The sequence below is a fragment of the Mirounga leonina genome, unplaced genomic scaffold (genome assembly GCF_011800145.1).
Source record: "Mirounga leonina isolate KUSES-001 unplaced genomic scaffold, KU_Mleo_1.0 Mir_201, whole genome shotgun sequence".
In the NCBI taxonomy this organism is placed as follows: domain Eukaryota; kingdom Metazoa; phylum Chordata; class Mammalia; order Carnivora; family Phocidae; genus Mirounga; species Mirounga leonina.
Genome location: NW_023270504.1, coordinates 17,216,022 through 17,237,895, shown reverse-complemented (window position 1 = coordinate 17,237,895; position 21,874 = coordinate 17,216,022). Strand labels below are relative to the sequence as shown.

At 36.9% G+C, this 21,874-nt stretch overlaps 1 protein-coding gene and 1 non-coding gene across 2 annotated transcripts in view; one reads left to right on the top strand and one right to left on the bottom strand.

The window, feature by feature from the left end:
* Positions 1-155: 155 nt before the first annotated feature.
* The window catches only part of SLC15A5 (solute carrier family 15 member 5), an 81,153-nt gene continuing 59,434 nt past the window's right edge, over positions 156-21,874 (bottom strand). Inside the window, exons 8-9 of the mRNA XM_035028141.1 lie at positions 6,145-6,253; positions 156-1,172 (exon numbers count right to left, since the gene is read on the bottom strand). Coding sequence (XP_034884032.1) covers positions 1,025-1,172; positions 6,145-6,253 — 257 coding nt within the window. The 3' untranslated portion in view covers positions 156-1,024. The remainder of the gene's footprint in view (positions 1,173-6,144; positions 6,254-21,874) is intronic.
* Positions 21,106-21,212, top strand: LOC118025841. Its single transcript, XR_004683403.1, has one exon. It is a non-coding gene; the product is annotated as a U6 spliceosomal RNA (small nuclear RNA).

Here is a 21,874-nt window from a genome sequence, read left to right as displayed (position 1 = left end):
CTTCTTCTTCTTCTTCTTCTTCTTCTTCTTCTTCTTCTTCTTCTTCTTCTTCTTCTTCTTCTTCTTCTTCTTCGAGAATCTTAAGCAGGCTCCACACCCAGTGCGGAGTCGGACGTGGGGCTTGATCTCACGACCTTGAGACCATGACCTGAGCTGAGACCAAGAGTTGGATGCTTAACCGACTGAGCTACCCAGGTGCCCCAGTTCATTATATTTTATGAGTTTCCACATTTCTTTGGTTATACAGAAAGAATTTCTTTTGGAAGATGATTTTGTGAATGGTTCTGAATTGGTAGCACTGAAGACCAAAAGATGTCAATTAGGTTAGGGAAATGCTTTAAGGGTCTCTATTTGATTTATCACTTACCCTCTCAACACTCATTTCCCCTTCTCCAATTTTCCTTTTTTCTTTAATCATTCCCTCATTTACCTTTATTTTATAACTTCTTCAGTATGTGAATATTCTTTCTTTTTTAAGGACCTCTATTTTAGTTAACACTGCTTTTCAATTCAGAGAAAATTTCCTTAGTTCATATCCATAGTGTAACATCAAGATCAAATACAGTAAAATGACGTATAGACTTACTATTTAGTCAGACATAGACAGTATATGCTCACAAGGCCTGGCATGTAGTAAGTGCTCAATAAATGTATAGAAATGATTATTTTGATTCTATTAGCACATTAGAACTAACAATTATAATTTATATTGCTCTTAGTGGCTGAACCAGTATTGTAAGAAGTTGTAAAATATTGTAAGGTATACGAAATTGTCATTTTGTTGTCATGGAGTAATCACAGGCTTTGAAATTAACTGTAATGTATAATGTGTTAATGCAAAAGCATTAATAGGCACAATAGTTTACTAGAGGAGTCATAATTAGTCTTTATAAATAAAGTACACAGATAATACTTGTGAAGTCACTCCCATACATATTAGTTCTTAAACTAAAATGTGTAAGATGTTCAGCTAAAGAAAACAATGAATACTTTGCTCATAAGACAGGTAGAGTCAAAGATAGTTTCATAGGGCTGTCTCCCAAAGATCAATACTTGAAGAAAATTCCTGCGTACTGCCATAAAATTTCAGAGACTTTTCATGGAGGAGAAGTGTTTCTTCAAGATTACTTCCACTGATGTTCTGGGCATTAAAATGATTTAGATTACAATACCTAAAAAAGAAAGAAAGAAAGCTTTTTTTAGGACCAGATGTAGATGACTTGATAAATCATTTGCTTTCTCCCTGTGCTTGTCTACCTTTTATTATGGGCCCATAGATACTCGCACAACAGTGATGATTATTTAAGAGCACTGCTCACCAGAACAGTCCTTATAAAACAACAAAAGGAGTTTTAGGACATGTTAAGGTGTCTCACAAGGACCTTTAGATGGCGCTCTTTTACAACCTGCAATGAGTGGGACAAAGAGACAGACTGGAAAGTCTGAAACCCTATCAACTTGACAGTGTTCATGGAGGCCGGGACTCATGAAATGCTTATCAGATGCACGAGGGATTTGTAAATTCAGTGTTGGACCTATGTGGAAAACACCATGGTCAAAGAAGAAATCCATGAATACATTTCTAGAATGTGTACTCTTTACTCCTGACCTGAGGAGCACCTGGTTTTCCTGAGTGTCTTCTAAGGGCCAGGCACCGGGCTGGGCACTAACCCCACCCTAACTACTGAATTCTCACACTAACCCTGGAAGGATGAAATTATCCCCATTTCACAGATAGGGAAACTAAAGTTCTAAGTGGTTAAATAACTCCCTTGGGGTTCATATGAATAGTAGTCTCCAGAGCCTCGGTTTGGAATCAGAGCTCCTTATTCAGAATCCTGGCCTTTTGGCCCTAGGGAACACGACTTCTAAAGATGCATTACTGTCTTAAACACCTTTGAGTAAGCTTCTGGAGGATTTGAATTTCAGACTGCTTTATTCATTGCTGTGTTCCTAGTGCCTTGACCAGTGCCTCGTTCGCAGCAGATGCTCAAAAATATTTGTTGAACAAATGAATATGGGCTACAAGTTCAATTTTATCAAATACATGTAAGCCTCTGGGGTCAGGCATCTATTTCTGATGTGTAAAAGTTTCCAAAGTTCAGTTTACCTTCTTTTCCCTCTCAATATATTGCCTAAAGTATCTGTAAGAGAAGAACATGCTTGAATAACTGGTCTTTTGTCTCTGATTTATGTTGCTTTCAATAATTGTTATAGATTATGCACAAAAGATTACTGGTATCATTGGGGTGCCTGGGTGGCTCAGTTGGTTGAGCGACTGCCTTCGGCTCAGGTCATGATCCTGGAGTCCCTGGATCGAGTCCCCGCATCGGGCTCCCTGCTTGGCAGGGAGTCTGCTTCGCCCTCTGACCCTATCCCCTCTCATGTGTTCTTTCTCTCTCATTCTCTCTCTCTCAAATAAATAAAATCTTTAAAAAAAAAAAAGATTACTGGTATCATTGACAAAATTAGTGCAATGATATCAACTTTAAGACATGTTTTGCAACATTGGGGGAACAGTGGTGTTGTTACAAAAACGAACACCCCTTTGCCTTCCCTCCCTAAAACATCTGTAATATCTTTTTATTTTAGCATCTAATGTGGGATACATATTTATATTCAGCACTATAGAGATGTTTATATAATACTCTTCAGCTAGGGAAAGACATTTCATCTACCCACTTCCTTCACCCCCAACCTGGAAGCCCTCAAGTATGACATGTTATCATTGCCCTATTTCAGATTTGATGGAGGAGGACTCTCATAAAGACAGAGGCAGAGGTCTGTTTTTTTTTGTTGTTGTTGTTATTGATTATTTGTTTTGGGGTGTGTGTGTGTGTGTGTACAAATGAAAAATAAGTCTGGCCTGACATTCATAGATAACTCCTAACCATACTCTGTTAGGTGATATCCCAGTGACCCTGACAAGATTTGTTTGGTTCTAGGACTCACACTAGGGTTACACCACACTAATATAAAATTCACGGTGGAGCTGCCCTCAGGTGCCAACACAGACCAAAGGCCACCTGTATATTGGTGAGGATGCTGTTTCATAATTAATATGCTGTTCTCAAAATTTTAGGGACAAGAATGACTTGGGATGGTCCTGCTCTTGATAGATTTGCCACTGTTATGTGGCTCTGAACACCATCGGGTTTGGTCAAAATTGGATTGTGACTGGATGTTTATTGTAATCAAGTGCTATCTGACTCCTAAATATGTTTCAATAATACTGTCCCTAGAATACCTGTGTTTTCTCCTGTTTCTTTGACGACTTATTGTTAGTGTTTGACAATCACAATCAGAATAGAAATAAATCAGAGTCATTCACTCCTCACTACAGACACTGATGCCCTGTGACTGTAAGTTCCATATGATTTCTTGCCTGACTTCTGGCTTGGCCCGTCCCACCCCAACGGCCAAGAGATACCCAAGGTGATGTGTGTCTTTCTGTCAAATTTTTCAGACTCTCTTTTCTTCTGATATGGGACACCTGTTCTTTCCCTATGGAGTGGCTGATCAACAGGTGATGGTGGGTATGGTTACTTTAACTGAAGGGACTGGTTTCTTTCCTACCCAACAGAGTCAAGGGGTTGTCACGGAGCAGGTAGACAGCTCCTCTAAGGCACTTAGAAATAGCATGCTATACGAGAAAGTGTTTATAAACAAACACACATGGGTTTGAATCCTAGGTGTGTGAACCTAATCAACTTACTTACCTAGATTCTTACTTTGGTTTTCTTATTTATAAAGTAAAGTGATAAGATTTAGGTAGCAGGGAGGTGGTGGAGATTAAATGTCATTTGTGTGTCTTGCATGCTGCCCAAGATACAGAAGTGCTCAACACTTGGAAAATTAATTTTCTCCCTTCCTGCGTTGTTTTATTCTTTCTCTCTTTTTCCCCCCTTTCCTCAAAAAGTATACAGAAAAAGGGGGGAAAGCATAGGGAACTAGAGAAGATATACTAAGAATCAGATTTATTTCTAAATAAATCTCCTATTATCACTTAGTTCCTTCTCATCTTTGGCTCCTCCAATATTTGGTGCTTTGTACAATTTTATTCTTGCCTCCTTCTCTGCACCCCACTCCACCATCTTTCACTTCTTTATAGTAATTCACATGTTCGACAATCACAGAGAAAGAATCACACTTAAATAACTTAACTTGAGCGCTAGATATTAGCTCCATGTAGACGGGTACTCTACCTTCTTTGGTTCTATTTTTTCAAATGCCTAGAACAATGCTTAATATATTGGTTGAATGAATGAATGAATGAGTAAATCCCTGAGCTCATAGATTCTGGGTCCAGTGCTAGTTCTTCCATGAATTCAGCCCATAATCCTGGTCATCTTGGCCACACCTCTGCATGAATCTAGAAGAATTAAAAGGAGGAAGCAGGGGGGCATAAGGCAAAAAATGAGGCCATTGTTATTACTGTAGCTAAGATTTTTGAGCATTTTCTCATCCTCACAGCAACTTTATGGCACAATTCCTAATCTTATTATTATTTCATTTTAGAAATGAAGAAATGGGCTTAGCAAGGTTAAATACCTTGCTGACGTTTGTACAGTTAAATTGTAGAACTGGATTCACCTAGGCTAACTCGAAAGATTGCTTTTTAAACTACTTTGTGAAAAGACAAGGGTCCAATCTTACTGTGGGAGAAAAAGTAAAAGTTGAGAAACTGCAGGTTTATGAGAACTGGTAGATGGTCACCACTTATGTGTTTGGAGGCAATGGATGGAGGGGAAAGATGCTTTGCCTTCACCTTCAGTTTTCACTGAAGACTCTCTTTTGCTACAAAGCTGAGGACGTTCCTGTTGGATTCTTCTGCAAGACTCTCTGATACTCTAATTTGGTTTTCAATCCAAGAATGAGATAGGTATTTTAGAGAAACTATACATTGTGGGGAGTTAATTCAATAACATATGCTTTGGAAGGTGAGAGATTTGAAAATTCCAGGGAGCCATTAAGACTTTTGATTTTGGGGGCGCCTGGGTGGCTCAGTCATTAAGCATCTGCTTTCGGCTCAGGTCATGATCCCAGCGTCCTGGGATCAAGCCCCGTATCGGGCTCCTTGCTCCGTGGGAAGCCTGCTTCTCCCTCTCCCACTCCCCCTGCTTGTGTTTCCTCTCTCGCTGTGTCTCTCTCTGTCAAATAAATAAATAATATCTTTAAAAAAAAACACTTTTGATTTTGTCATAATGGGATTTAAGTGCCTCTCTCCTACACTGGACCCAAAAGCTCCAAGAGAGCAAGAGCATAGTAGCACTAAACATTTACTGACTTACTGACTTCTGGTCCTTCTAGTTTACTGCAGTACCCATCACATGACTGGTGTTCCAGCAGAGATTTAGTCAATGAATAAAAGAATGATTTAGGCAAGGGAGAAGTGACAATGATGGGATAAAATGTGACTAAATAGATAAATGAATAGAGGAAAATGAGAAAAATAAAGATCTCTCTAGTTTCCACAATGTGGTAGACATTGTGCTCAGCCCTTTACCAAAATTCAGATCCCTAAAGCCCACAGGATGTTGGTATTCTTGATTTTATTTTACAAGTATAAAAACAGAGGCTCAGAGAGGTTAGACAATTTGCTCAAAAGTACACAGCTATCCAAGAATATGTCAGTGAGAGAGAGAGGTGGGCTGGCGATGGATGGATGGTAGATGATACATATTAAGCCACGGAATGGTCTCAGGTGACTGACTAAATGATTTTGCAGTTTGTTATTGACCTTGAAATGGTCACTGCTAATTTAAAGGCCTGAATGGAATCCAAATCTTAAGCATCATTAGATTTCTAGCTATTTGTTTAATGGTATTTGCTTTTAATGATAATGACTCATTCATTCTTATTATCAATATGGTTATTTGTAATTCTAAAGTGGTACTATACAGTGGAGAAAAAATATCATCCTTCAGAACATGTTTTAGAATCGAGTAAAGCACTATTTTATTATAAGGATCAATGGCAAAAGTGAAGTCTAAATTGAAAATTCTTGCTCTGAATAATCTGTTAAATTTCTCTAATATGCTAATTTGTCCAGTCATGGCATACAGGATTCCCGTTGGCTCAGTGATGGTTCCCAGATCAATATTTCATGGACTCAGAAATTGCTCATCTTACCACAACACTTACCTTTGTGAAACACTCCAGAATCCCAAGACGTTCAACAACGTTAATGATGCCAAAAAGAAGAAGAAGCTTTCTAAATTGCCTTTGTTTAATGTGTTTGGAAACCAATTGCCTGTTTGGAACAAATGTAATTGTTATTCAACTGCAGAGCAGTAAGTTTCTGTGAATGTTTTATCATTACACTATTCATAGAGATTTATTTGCTTCAATAATATCTACAAAGCAAAAAAGCTCATCTTAAACTCATTTTCAAAATTCATTTAATTCTGTAATTAACAGTAAAATGACAAGCAAAGCACCCCAAATATTTTGAAGGTCACAAAACCTGAATTTGCATAACACAATATAGATTCAGAGGAACTGAGCTATAAAAGTAACCCTGATTATGCTAATTTACCAGAACGATGTATATATATCTTATTCATCCTTATATATCTAGTATCCAGAACAGTGCCTGACATGTAGGAATTGCTCAGTAAATAGACATTGAATGAATGAATGAAAACTATTTATCACAGCCAGGTAGTCTGTTGCATATTCTAATTGTAAGGTTAGTGACATAATAAACGTAGATGCGAGATGTTACATTATTTTGACAACTTAGATAAATCCAGGATCACCTCATTATAATATCACAGACCCCACTGGTCAAATTACTTGCAATCTCTGGTTGACATGAACGTATTTTTTTGACCTGATAAGTAATGTCTTCAAATGAATACTTCTAAACAAGATACCCCCACTTATGATGTCAAACTGCTATATGCAAAACTATTACATGAGTATATATGAAACTATTTAGGATTCAAAGTAATTGCTTTTACTTTGCTGCTAAATTTTGACTTTTGCTTTGCATCTTTGCTATAATTCTCTCTTTCTTTCCATATCCAAATGCATATCTATATGTATCATCTCTATTTCTACACACACTCCATTTTCCTTCAGTGGGTTTGAGATATTATTATTTAATACATTATATGAGATAATGTATTATATATATGCAACACTTATTTTTATGCAGTACTTTTAAAACAACAATGGGATCTTAGTATTAACAAATACAGATATATAGTATCACAGAATGTTAAAAAGATTGTTCAAAAGGCAAAATCTATCTTAAAGTTCTCTTAAGAGAACTTAAATTCAATTGCAGTTCTGAGTGGGCAGAATATTTCCAAAAACAAGTTATGCATCATGAGAACAAGAATTAATCTTCTTTGAGTAGTCAGATGCCAAGGTTTTGGCATTTTCTTGCTTTTTGTAGGAGAAGATCCTACAGTGGGTTGTGAAGAGGGGTGTGAGACTACAGCAATCAGTCTATGTGCCAATAGACTTGATCTTCAGGGCTATCTTTGGTACAAGGTTTGTGAGTTGCTTCCTGAACTAGAAAATGGTTTTTGGCCTTTCCCTTGACAGTGCATACTTTTAAATGAGATTTGAATTAAATACTCTGTTCAGGGTTGATCGTCAGCAAGTACATAAGTATGACAGCTGTGATTCATTGTGCCACCTCCCATTTAAAGCTGCTTCTCTCCTGTCATTTAACAATGACTATTATGGACCAACCATGAAAATTAGCTTGTTTCTTGGACCTATAATTGAAATCTGGTATTGAGTTGAAAGCTATGTGGTAAGTTCTACTTCCCCATTTTATTAATATATGTTCCATTACAATAGAAATGTATGGTGTTATTGTTATATTGACATAATGCCTTCATTTGATAGGAGTAGTTTCATATAATGTTTCCCTCTGTGTCTGTGTATTGGGTCTATGTAGCCTGCTGTGTGTGTGTGTGTGTGTGTGTGTGTGTGTGTGTGTGTGTAGAAACTACACATTTGATTGTACTTGAATGGCGGGAGTTGGGGGCAAGTCAAGATAAGGTGAGATAACATCACACATATTTTAAGGAAGAACTAAACCACCTTGCTAAGCTTATTCAAACAGTCTTATTTCCCTATTTCTCTTGAATTAATATCACAATCATATTTCTGTCCTTTTCATTTCACATCTGCACTTTGCATGTGATGTGATTAGACCATTTTATCACCATGTTTCTCTGGCTAGACTAAGAGGAGTTTGCACAGAGTATGCGAAGCCTCAGAATTAACACGACATTAATTTTTCTTGGAGCATGTATTTTGGTCCATAATAAGTAATTGAAAAGGCTATCTTTATATTATAACAAAGTCAGATGAGGGAGAAGAATATAAATTTTGTAAGATCTTTAAAGGTAAAACATAATATTTCTAAAAAAAAAAAAGTGCAATTACAGCAAATAACAGCCTATCCGGATACGGCCCCCGCTCGCCCTGCACATGCCCGTGTGCTTGGAACTGTCACTGGGGGTATTGCGGCGGGCACAAATGAGAAGCGCCGTGACTTGGAACTAGGGGCGTGTGGGGGTGATGGGAGGATGTCATGCTGGAAAGGTTAAGGGAAGGCAGTGTGAATTTACAAGTAACACAAAACATTTTGTGAGTGGAGTTATTTAAAAAATAAAATGAAAGATTGCCATATCACCTATTCAAACTCCTGATAACATTTCTATAGTCTTTCTCATATATCATTTTTAGTGTTCATCTTCCTTCCTAATGCCAGTCCTCATGCTAGCCCCATATTTTTGCCTTACTTAGCTATAATTTCACATTCCCTATGTAGCTAATGTACATGGTGAGTTCCAAGGTAAGGAGAGCAATCACCTGAATTGAAAACATGGAATACACACAGCATCAAGTTGGACAGAGAGATTCTTCATGAAACCTAAAATTTGTTCTATTAATATAGAGATTATCAGTCTAGGTAAAGAGATAGCTTTGGGTGTGAAGAGACATAGAAAGAGCATGGGCTTTGGAGGCAGAGAGAATTTCAAAGTCAAATATTGTCTCTGTTATTTAGTAGTTTTGTTTTTGGGCATTTGCCCAATCTGGCCACTTCAGCCTTGGTTTCTCTTCTCTAAAATGACAACACCACCTTTCTCATGGAGCTGTAATGAGAAGTAAAAGAGATAATAGATGTCAAGGGTTGGACACAGAGGAGGCACTCCATAAACTCTAGATTATCACCACCCCCACGCCTTAGAAGTGGCTCATACAAAATCATGTAGCCTGAGCTTGATCTTGGAACCATTTCCTGTCAGATATTTCTTCATGTTCTTCATGTGCCATTTTTTTTTAATCATTATCCTGGGACTGGTTGTAAAATGTTCCATTTAACATTGTCAGTTGACTCAGCTCTTAGGTTCTATAACTTTATTTTAGTATCTTATAAACTTTTATTGTCATAGTTCACATTTGTGCATTTTTCATCTGACATTTCTAGTAGCTGATTGAAATCTGGGGCATCCTTGCATAAGGAGACAAAGAGAAGACATTAGGTCTAGAATGGGATGAACTAAACTTCTCCAGATCTTAGCTTGGATGGGTAGGAAGGTTAACAACACAAGAAAAAGTGCACCACATAAACAGTGGGAGACAGTAAGTGCCATATGTTAATACTCACAGTGAACCCTATCAAGTACTTTCATTGTATAATAAGCCTAGTTAGTAATGAGTGTTGGACCACTGAGCAATAGAACATTCACAAAATATTTTGCATGGCTCAGAAGTTCTCCAAATATTTCTTGTTCAGTTAGATCTATTCATTTGAAAATCATTTGTTAAGAAGTTTTCATGTACCAGGAAACGGGCATTCCAAGTTGCTTAAGAAAAGGAGCTCATAGATTAGTAGGGGAGACATGCAAACAGATAATTTTACTCTGGAGTATTAGACCTTATAGATACTAAGTAAAACATTTCTATTTATTTTAAATTATCACGGCCATCTTAGAGACAAAAGGACTATGGAATTATCTAGACTAGTTCTTGTATTTTACAGATTAAAGAGAGAAGGCACAGAGAGGTAAATAGAGGCATTGCTCAGTAGAACCCTCATCTTCTTACAACTGTGCTACTAAAGCCCCCATTGATGCTGATAGAACTATGTTACTATGAACAACACAATATTGCTAATATGAAAGAGGAATATACTTTATTCTTGTCCCATATTATGCCTTGCATTGTAAGGCCCCAAATTTCATGTGCTGCCCTCATGTCTTTGAGCTTCACAGGGCCCCAAAGTCCTAACCACATAGTTCTCTGCTCTTTCAGATACACTCCCCACCCAATGGGAAGTCCTCCCCACCTGGCTACCCCCCCTGGTAGCTAGACCAGCTGCCTACTACTGGTCGTCACCCTAAAGCTTTTGCCTCCCTATCAACCTTTAACGTTATTCAAACAGGCAATCACATTCTCCTGCAGGACCCAGGAGTTGCCTCCCTGTTTTGCTCCTACCAAGCCTGCTCTCCACAGTCCCTTGTTTACTCTACTCCCAAGTGCAGCCCCCAGATGGCCCTGCATGGCATGTTCTTTTGCCCTGGGCTGTGAGTATATGTGACTAATAAACTGCTGTCAGTCCATCGTTTGTGTCGGGTGTCATATTTTCAGCCATCTTTTCCTATTTAGGTTGAGGATCCCTTCCACATCAAACAGGTGAATAGGGGGTGATCAGCACATGCCCCCACACAGAAATCAAGGTCAGTTCTAAGCAGAATACTGGCAGCTGCTGTTCCTCTAATTCATAATTACTGCTTTGGGGAGGAGAAGTAGCAATTCCATATTCCATTCTAATCAGTACCCAACACCAAGTACCTCTGCTTCTAGTACCACCTTAAATCATAAGACAGGAAGTAGGGGGAGCGTGACCATCAAGGCTTACTGCATTCAGGTAGCATAGCTCCCAAAGAAAAGCATCATGGGACACTACATCAAAAACTAATGATGTAATGTATGGTGATTAACATAACATAATAATAAAAAAAGAGCATCATAGATGAATGTGATTTTTAGGGAGCACCCGATAGTCATGTATGCTTGAGATCAGGTTACAATCACATCATTTGATTAGATTGTTGGACAACCAGAAAATGGTGTAAAATTCTCACTCCAGCCCAGCAGTCTGCTCACCATAGTAACTTGGGGTTTTAATGGGTGCACTTTCACAGAAGACTTTATTAAAAGTAGGGAAAGTGACAGAGGCTAAGGGAATCCACATACATTCTTCATTGGTAAATACTGCCTCTCAGTAAATCTCTTGTTTCAAAGACGACTAAATACAAAAACTACCCTGCAATCCAGTAATCACACTACTGGGTATTTACTCAAAAAATACAAAAGACACTAATTCAAAGGGATACATGTACCCCCATTTTATAGCAGCATTATTTGCAATAGCCAAACTATGGAAGCAGCCCAAGTGCCCACCAATAGATGAATGGATAGAGAAGATGGTGTGTGTGTGTGTGTGTGTGTGTGTGTATGAACATTATTCAGCCTTAAAAAAGAATGAAATCTTGCCATTTGCAATGATATGGATGGAGTTAGAGAGTATAATACTAAGTGAAATCAGTCAGTCAGAGAAAGACAAATACCATATGATTTCACTCATATGTGGAATTTAAGAAACAAAACAAATGAATAAGGAAAGAAACAAACTAAAAAACAGACTCTTAAAAAAAAAAAAACAAAAAAACCAAACAAAAAAACCAGACTCTTAACTCTAGAGAACAAACTGGTGGTTACCAGAGGGAAGGTGGGGGGATGGATGAGACAGGTAAAGGGGATTAAGAGTACACTGATAAAGAATATCCTTTGATATTATCTTTATAAACCTACAAATATGCTTAGTAAAAAATAAGAGAGATTCATATGAAGATTATGAACAAGATAAAATATGACTGTCTTCTGGTGTTAACATTGCTCTGAAGTTCTATGTCCTGGTAAGATGCAAAACATAGGAGTTCATATTGGAAAAAAGGATTTTAAAAAATTATATTTAAGATTAGATAATTTTGCTGTAAACTTAAAAAGATAAACTAAAATTCTCTCATAAATTTACTAAGAAAGTTTAAGAAGTTGAATGCAAGGCACAGACATAAATATTAATAATCCCCCAATATAATAGTGATATGTCAGTGAGTTGTAATGAGGGAAAAGGAGTCGGTTCATAACAGCAAAAAGAAAAAGAGCATAAAACACCTATAATAAGTCCAACAAGAAATGTTCAGGATATATACGAAGAAAAGAAAATCTTACTGAACCGAATTATTTAACATTGAATAAATAAAAAATTATGTTACATACTTAGGTGGAACACTAAAGATTATAAAAGCTTTATTTTTAAAATTAGGTAACAAGTTTTACTTATTTTATTAAAGTAAAAATGAGATTTGGGGAAAACTGATAAAATGATTCTAAAATTCATCTGGAAATATACACTCTAGGAAAGAAGATTTTTAAAAATGAAGACTAACCATAAGGAGAAGTATGATTAGCAATAGTTAATATGTAATATATATCATAAAGTTGTAATAATTAAAAAGAGGGTGATGCTAAGCTAAAATCAAGAGGCAGCTGAAAGGTAGCCCTGAAACAGCCTGAGCATCTCCTAAGAATGAAGAATATATTAAAGTATATATTGCTGATTAGTTTCATTCCGCTTATCCTATGGCTGTGGAGTATTTATGGCTTAACTAACTTTTCACAACAAATATCAAGTTATGCTGTGAAATTTGGTTATTTGAAGGAAGTAAGTGTTTACCTAACACATAAATAAGTCCACATGGATGAGACTATTATATTCAAAATACGAAACTATTGACATTTTCACAACCACAGATAAATGCAATGATATGAATCACAACGAAAAAGGTTGATAGATTTGATTACATGTATCAGCAAAACAAACTCATCTATGAAATTAAAATGCTAACTTAAAACCAGGAAAATATTAGCAATATATTTGACTAAATGATAATATCCCTAAAGTTAAAAAAACATTTAAAAGCAAAAAGAAAAAAAAGGCAAATAGACCAAAAGAAAAATGGGCAAAGAATATGATCAAGCATTTCATGAATGAGAAAAGATAAAAGTGTTCATAACTAGAGAAACTTCAATTTTCCATTTTGAAAAATACTAATTAAAGTAATAAAACAATATAATTTTTGCCACTCATGTTAACAAAAATCAAAATATGATTATGCTCAGGGCTGCAAGTAACACATTGAGACAAGTATTATTCTACTGCAGATTGATGCAGCCTTTTAGAAAACAATTTCTCTTTACTTCCCAATAGTCTTTAAAATGTTTATCCTTGTTGAACGAGTAATCCCATTTCCAGGATTCTAGAAAAAAAAAAATCTCACTTTTTTTTTTTTTTAATTTGAAATGACATGGAAGTATGCTCACGATACTTTTGAGGGGAAAAAAGTGGGAACTTGATATAATTTTTTTATTGAGCATTCAGCAGGGCTTATTCAGACCCCAATTTTGTTTAAAATCTCTCTATAAATTTAATACCCATGCACACATGCACACAAATAAAAAAAATACTGGGAAAGAATTTACGCAAATAATAATTGCCATCATCTTGTTGGTCTTTTCCCACCTTCCTTTAGAGTTTGGATTTATTTCATCATATATTACTGTTACAGCAAAAAATAATATTTTAAAAACATTTCATCAAGCACACTTTTGTAAAACTCTGACTTCTCCAAATCATTTCTGGTTTATGATAAAACAACGGAAAAGGGTGGTTTTCTATCACAACCTACTCTTCTTCAGCAATCGAAGTATTGAATAGCAGCCTCGATGCTGTAACTTGGAAGTTACGTGCTATTTATAAAACCGTCCTAAGATATTATTTTGGAAATCATAACATCCCAAGTAACAATAACCAGTCTATTCTGAAACCTAAGATTCACTCCCTTCAGTGATATGTCGCTATATTCCATACAGAAACCCTAGATTTACCAAATATCTCAAATATACATGCATTATTTTAAGTGCTACAGCATATTGCTTTCGATTAGAGGCAGGTTTCTGCTATGTCTTTTCAGAGGAAGATTCAGTAGTTCCCCTTTTTACTAACACCGTTTTATTTTGATTGTAATGGAACTTCGAAGATATTAAAATGTGCCTTTTGGAATTTCTTCAAATGATAGCTGGGCACAGTGAGCCATTATTTCCCCTCGGACTTCGTTAGATCTATTTTTTTTTAAAGTTATTTTTTGTACTGCTGGTGATCTCGCAAACGTCCAAAATTGTTGAAACAGAACTGAAATGGGCTTTATACCTTACTTTATCCCTCGTTTCACTATGTGCGAAGAAGTATGTAATTAAAAACGTGTAACAGCCATTCTCCAGGATGGACGTGCTTCTGTGCCACGGGAAATAAACTCTGGTGTAGCAAAAGGAGCTTGGGAATCAGGAATCCACCCCTTCTGTAAGATTTGGGCAACTACTGTAACTTTCTCTGTTCATTTTCCTCTTACGAGTGACGGGGCTACAAACATCTACCCCCGAAGAACTGTTGTGAAGATTTAATGAAACAATATCTTTGCGAAATATATATAGCAAGATCTGCATATAACTGACACTTAATAAATGTTAATTTCTTTCCTTCCTCCTTTCAGTAACCTGATTTAAATGCTTCATTTGAGATTCATAGCTCTCCTACCTGAGTTAATTTTTAAAACACATTAATTTTCATGATACCGGAAGGAAATAATATCTAACAACTATATGCTAACTTTGGCTTTTCTACCTCTTTTTCGTATTTGTCTAATAAGTACCAAATTACTATTACCCTCAATTTACAGACAAGGAAACAGAGGCACAGAGAGGCTGAACTGTTTGCCTAAAGTCATGCAAAGGAGACAGAATAATTATTTGTTGATTGAATGGGTGAACCGAGGTTGGGCCCCAAATCTGCACATGCTTGATACCTTGCTCTCACAACAATGTCTGCATCGAGACTTTAATTTGCATTTGTACTCCTGGGAATTGTGGACAAAGATGAAGTTAGGTTGCTGTTTCCAGGAAGGGACACTGTGTCTTTCAAAACTGTAGAGAAATCGCCATGCATTGTTCACCTGAACTGCAGAAAGAATGAGCATGGGTGATATTTGGGATAACAGGCTTTCTTGTAAGGGTGAGTTCATTCTCTTGAAGAGCTTTGGGAGGTAAAAACCCATCAAGATCGTGTGTTCTCATGATGATTTCAATGAATTATCATGGAAATGAGTTTTAGAAGAGAGGTAATGCTTTGTGATAATAGCCCGATAATGCCATTAGCTATGAACTGTAATTGTAATAGCATTAGTCAAATGAATATATCTGATATTAATTTGAGTGTCAAATATTTCTATAAGGTTCTTCTTGTTAATTAAACATGAGCCTTGGTATTATTAATTCACTATCTGGCCAGTGTTGGCACATAGTAGGAACCCAATACGTATTTGTGAACTGAATTTATAAATCAACCTTGCAGTGGAGCTATTTAAAATAGTAAAATACTGAGTCTAAATAATATCATGGATATAGCAGGAACTGATTTTGCCCAATATCTGCTTATTTGTACAGTCTGTTCTCTAATTTGTAACTTCAGCTAATGAGTAGACTTGTTTATTTCAGAATTTGAAAAGATATCCACCCCCCTCTCTCTTTTGCATATTTGGAGGGAAATCGCATATAAGATTTGCTTCATAGTCTTTAATTCAAGAGCAGAGTTTATGCCTTTCTTCCTGTCTTGTGGTCTTTAAACCATTTAAAAATCTACCGGACAGCTTCATAACCTTATTGGACACCTGAATACCACTGGACAAAATCATGTTTTCAGTCATTTGGTGTCACTCTTCATGATTACTAATATCAGCTGGGCCTTAAACACTGCCAGCAATCTTTTATTTTTAAAAATTTTTTTATTAACATATAATGTATTATTTGTTTCAGGGGTACAGGTCTGTGATTCATCAGTCTTACACAACTCACAGAGCTTACCATAGTACAAACCCTCCTCAGTGTCCATCACCCAGCCACCCCACCCCTCCCACCCCCCTCCACTCCAGTAACCCTCAGTTTGTTTCCTGAGATTAAGAGTCTCTTACGGTTTGTCTCCCTCTCTGGTTTCATCTTGTTTCATTTTTCCCTCCCTTCTCCTATGATCCTCTGTCTTGTTTCTCAAAATCCTCATATCAGTGAGATCATATGATACTTATCTTTCTCTGATTGACTTATTTCGCTTAGCATAATACCCTCTAGTTCCATCCATGAAATGAAATGGCAAGATTTCATTTTTTGATGGCTGCATAATATTCCTGTGTGTGTGTGTGTGTGTGTGTGTATCACATCCTCTTTATCCATTCAACTGTTGATGGACATCCAAGCTCTTTCCATAGTTTGGCTATTGTGGACATTGCTAACACTGTCAGCAATCTTAATGACTTCTCTTCTAAATCATCTTTTCTTGCTCTTGCGATAACACTGCTCTTCCCATTCTTCATTTTCATCCGAACCCCCTTTTGCTCTCATGAATGGCTCGCTGCTTACTTCATAAAGAAAACTGAGTTTTGAAAGGTAGCTGCCAGCATCTTTCCAATACCAGAACCACACCTCTGTTTGCCTGGGCACCCATCCTTCCCATTCTCTCTTCTGTATGAGTGCAAGAAAGAAGCATCCACCCCCCAGTAAGAAGTCAATCTCCCTTCTTTCTCTTGCATTTTTACCTTCTCCATCTACACCAGATGTTTTCATCAGTTAAATATGCCCAAGTAGCTCTCAAAATAGAAATGTATCTCGAACTCACCCCTAACCTCCCAGATAAAATATAGGACTCACCATTGAATTTGAATTTCAGAACAACAGTGAATTATTTTTTTAGGATAACCATGTCTTAAACATTGCACAAATCATATTTTGGTGTAAAGTGTGTTCACAATATTGCACGGGCTATGCTTGTACTAAAAAAAGTATTCATTGTTTGAAATCCAAATGTAACTGGCTGTCCTGTACTTTTATTTGCTAAGTCTGTCAAATCGACCCAGATTCCCATCTAGCCCCCACTTTATCTCTTAAATCTTCTTCATTGCCAAGGTCCTTTAAAAAGCTGTTTGAATGTGATACCTTTATTTACTCACTTCCTAGATGTTCTTTACCTGGTTTTCATTCCCTTCTCACCACTGAAATGACTCTTGGTAAAGTTGTTAGTGATCATACTGTTGCTAAATCTACAGATATTTTCCATTCTTCATTTTACTTGCTCTCACAGTAGGATTTTACCTAGTTTATCGTTTCCTATTTGAAACAATCCTCTCTTTTATCTTTAGTAAATAGATGTATGCTTATCCTTGGCACAAAAATAACATTGGAACCCATAGAAGTGAATTAAATTACCTAGTGTGAATATTGAGAATGAGGACAAAAAGGATCCCAGTACTTAGACTTGAAAAACCCCATGTTAGAGTTTAGATGGAGGAGGAATGTCCTGCCAAAGAAAGAAAGGTAGCAGCCAGACAAGTGGGGGAGACCACACACACACACAGACACGCGTGTGTGTTTCTGTGTGTATGCATATCTAATTCTATCTAGAATTGTATGTTTTCAATACAAAGGAAGCTCCACTAAAGACATGGGTCCATGACGTCAAGAAGAATCTCAGAGTACTGCTTTATTTCATCTCATCCCAATCCAGACCTGGAATTAAAGCTGAATAGAATACCTGATGTCCTCATTTATGGAACACATTCTTTTTTGAAGAATATTAAAGTGCTATACCAGATCATCATATCCATGATAATCCTAGCCCACTTGGAAAAAGTTGAGATCCCACTCAATTTACAATAACAACACAAATCATTATTTCTGTGCACTTTAATTAACCTGATGCTTTATATCTATCTCCTCTAGTCCTTATAGAAATCTTAGAAGTTATTAGTGACACCATTTTAGAAAAGGAGAAATTGAGACTCAGAAAAGTTAAGTAATGTGCTCAAGATCTCACGGCTTGTTAAGGGCTGAGTTGAATTTGAATTCAGGTTTGTTGACTCAAAAATCTGCCCTTTCTACATCTTGTGAGCCAACAGCAGTGGATAGTTGCTTTCCATAGTCTAAGGGGTATTTTGAATTCTGCTTTGCAGTGTTATGAACCCTGAGGCCTCTGAGCAGCTCCAAGGGTCTGTGTGGGGCCAAAGTTGGGCCAAGGACATTTTGCTTTGGATCTTTCAATCACCTGCACATCCATAACTAAGATGTCACTTTCCACTGAATTCTGTTTTGTCATTTTCATCAAAAGGTAAGCTGTGGTAGAATAAATTATATCTGAGATTCATAACCTCATTGTACAAGGAAGATTCTGAATCTATTTCTGACTGAAGACCATGAGCAGGATTTGCCTTCGAGAGTTGGTGGGGGTCTATCAAGTAAACTCCAGAAACACTGGCATTAGACCAGTTGATAGGCAAATAGAGTATGGCTTGGCTAAAAGTAAATGATGGGGTAGCAGGCTACTTTCCCCGCTTAGGTCTAAAAATCTCCTCTCAAAACCCGAATGAGGCTGAACCTGAGGCACTGGTATGAATTTGAAGAAAATATTCTGAGAAAATAGGCATGGACCTACGGAATCCAGTTAAATAGCTTTTCAGGTGCATAATTATTTTCTTCTAAGTTTACTGCAACTGTAAATTCCTCTTGCAAGAGCGACTCGGTGATTCATGCTGGCATGGTTGTCAGTGGTCTCAATAATCACAGATATTCAAATGAAGAATGTAAAAGATCACATTTTTAATTTAAAATGATCTTGATGGGAATCAAACAGCTAAATTCTTTGCTCCTTTCCTGAATTCTAGGAGGAAGGACTAACAGGGACAAGAAGATGTATTCCTTCAGTTCTTGATTCTGCCCAATTATCCTTTTTCCCTTAGACATTTTGCTTTGGATCTTTCAATCACCTGCACGTCCATTACTAAGATGTCACTTTCCACTGAATTCTGTTTTGTTATTTTTGTCAAAAGGTAAGCTGGAACCCATGAGTGTGAGAAAACTGATCTGGTTGCTAATGGGATATAGTGGAAATAAGCAGTTTGACTGACTTCTTCACTCCCTCATATTAGCATTGCTACTTTTAGAGAAACTGTTCCTGAAATGATTAGTGTAGGAGGATGGGTTTAGTCTTGTATCTTCTCCTTTAAAGCACTCAGAGTTAGAGATCCCAGAAGGATCAGTTTTCTCACTTGTACTGAAAATGTCACTCTAACAGTTATCTGTCTGCACAGTGAAGTTTTGAGAAATCTTTTGAATTTACCGCATTCACACCATTCTCCATCATGGTGCTAAAAATGACTAATGCGGCTTGGAGACTGGGAGACTGTGAGAGCCGATCGTCTATCCCAATCATACACCAACACTCACACACACTCACATACACACATGCTCAGCTGACATGAATCCTTAAAGTTTTAAAATATCTTATATGCTAAATGGAATGTGGAGGCGTGTGGGATGCTTAAGTACATAGTTACGGTATTGGTGTCACTCTGGTTGGTTCTGTCAAAAAAAGATTGGTCTGGTTGTTTGACTAAAAGACTGTTCTTGTTTTTAACCAAAGGGGCCACTATAATATGTGACTTAATTTTCTATTTAAAAGAATCTCTGGTATGAAAATGATCAAATGCATTATTTAATTTTATCCTCTCGTCATCTCTGAGAAAAGTGGATTCCCTTTTTTTAAAAAAGATTATTTATTTATTTATTTGACAGAGAGAGACACAGCGAGAGAGGGAACACAAGCAGGGGGAGTGGGAGAGGGAGAAGCAGATTCCCCGCTGAGCGGGGAGCCTGATGTGGGGCTCGATCCCAGGACCCTGGGATCATGACCTGAGCCGACGGCAGATGTTTACAGCTGAGCCACCCAGGCACCCCTAGCATTCCCTTTTTCAAATAAGAGGAAACAGTCTTAGGGAAGATGGTGACCTACCGAATGTCATGTATACAAAGGATCACTCTTTCTTAGGGGCCCTAATTAGTCACATAAGCCAAGTTAGGGTCACAAGAACCAAATCCTCTAAATAAATGTCATTTCCTTTCTTGATGAATGCTATTCTGATGGCTAAAGGGATTTTCACAAACGCAGATATATCCTTCTCCCAGAAAAACATATGACAAAGTGTCCTGTGACGTCATTCAGGGAGTGATGGAGAAGTGCATGGGCTGAATGATGGTAATTAGATGAAGTGGGAGCTGATTACACCCAAAAAGGGAAGATTAGTTGATAACTGGCAGTGAGTGAGTTCTCTAGGAACTTTCCACAAGGCTCTATTTTTGGTCCTGTCCAATTCACCAATTTTGTCAATTACCTGGAAGAAGTCTAGGAACTTGCTTACTAAGTTTGCAGATGACACAAAGCTAGTAAAGAAGTAAAGATTAGTAATTCACTGGGTGACAGAATCAAGTTTTAAAAATGTCTGTTATTTAAGATGATGAGTTGACATTTATCAAGGATAAAGTCTTGCATTTAATTAGAAAGAAATTGTGATAGGATGAGTGAAACTGAACTGAGAGCAACTGTTAAAAACAAAATAATAAAAAAAAGGTTCACATTTTAATTGACCATAAGCACAATGCAACTACTGAAAAAGTCAACACAATCTCTCAGAGAGAGAGAGAGACACCAGGTTGATAAAAGTAACATCTTGAGTATTGTGTTTAATCCTAGAAGCCATATTATTGGACCATAGCCATCTCTACTGAGCACTTACTGTGTGTCTTAATTACTTAATCCTGATAACAGCATGATGAACTATGTATTGTTGTTATTGGCATAGAAACTGAAAACACATACCTAGACTGTCTGGATTTGAACATTGTACCTCACTGTTTCTCTGAATATTTCTCACATGTTGCAAAGTTGGTATGTGGATAGAAAATTAGACTTATGCTATGGAACATAGTTATCAGCAGATGGGCAGACACAAGTTACGTTCAAAGCAGAGAATTTTTCTGGGTGTTAGGTGATGCTGGTACATCTAGTTTTGGGTACAGTGTTAGACTAGATGGCTTCTGCCATTAACATCCAATTGTAAGATTCTAATTTATTGGGTGTTTGCTTCGGCAGCACATATACTAAAATTGGAATGATCCAGAGAAGATTAGCATGGCCCCAGCTTAAGGATGACATGCAAATTTGTGAAGTGTTCCATATTTTTTGAGCACTGGGTATTATAGGCAACTGATGAATTATTGAACTCTACATCTGAAACTAATGATGTACTACATGTTGGCTAATTGAATTTAAATTAAAAAAAAGATTCTAATTTATTGGGAGAGGACTTAATGTAACACAGTATTATCATGAACAGCAGCAACAACAAAAACCTTTAAAAGTATAAGCGAATTGAAATAATTAGTGGTAATTTAAATGGTGTTCTCTTGAATACAAGGTTAGAGAGCACCCCACTCACATCCATGTGGCTAAGATGTCCTCGCCATTTGTCTTTGGTAAACTCTGCCAAAATCATATAGACTTTGGTTTATCCATCTTTTATTATATCTAGAATATTATCAATAATATCCAACATGCAGACCCCCATCCGAGGAGGTTGTTTTTCAGAACTAACAAGTGTCATTAAAAGGTCCTCACACTGGGTGACTCCTAATAGCTATTTGGTGTATTAAAAGCAATGTTGATGTTGATTTCAAAACACCGCAAGGGTCAGATCTCTGTCAGATACTCGTTGTGATGACTCAACCACTTTGCTTTCTTTTTCCTGTTTTAATTATTACATTTCAAAAATAAGGATAACATTACCTTTATATGATTGTTGCAATAAATGCAATAATGTAAGTAACAGTTCCTACCATATTATTC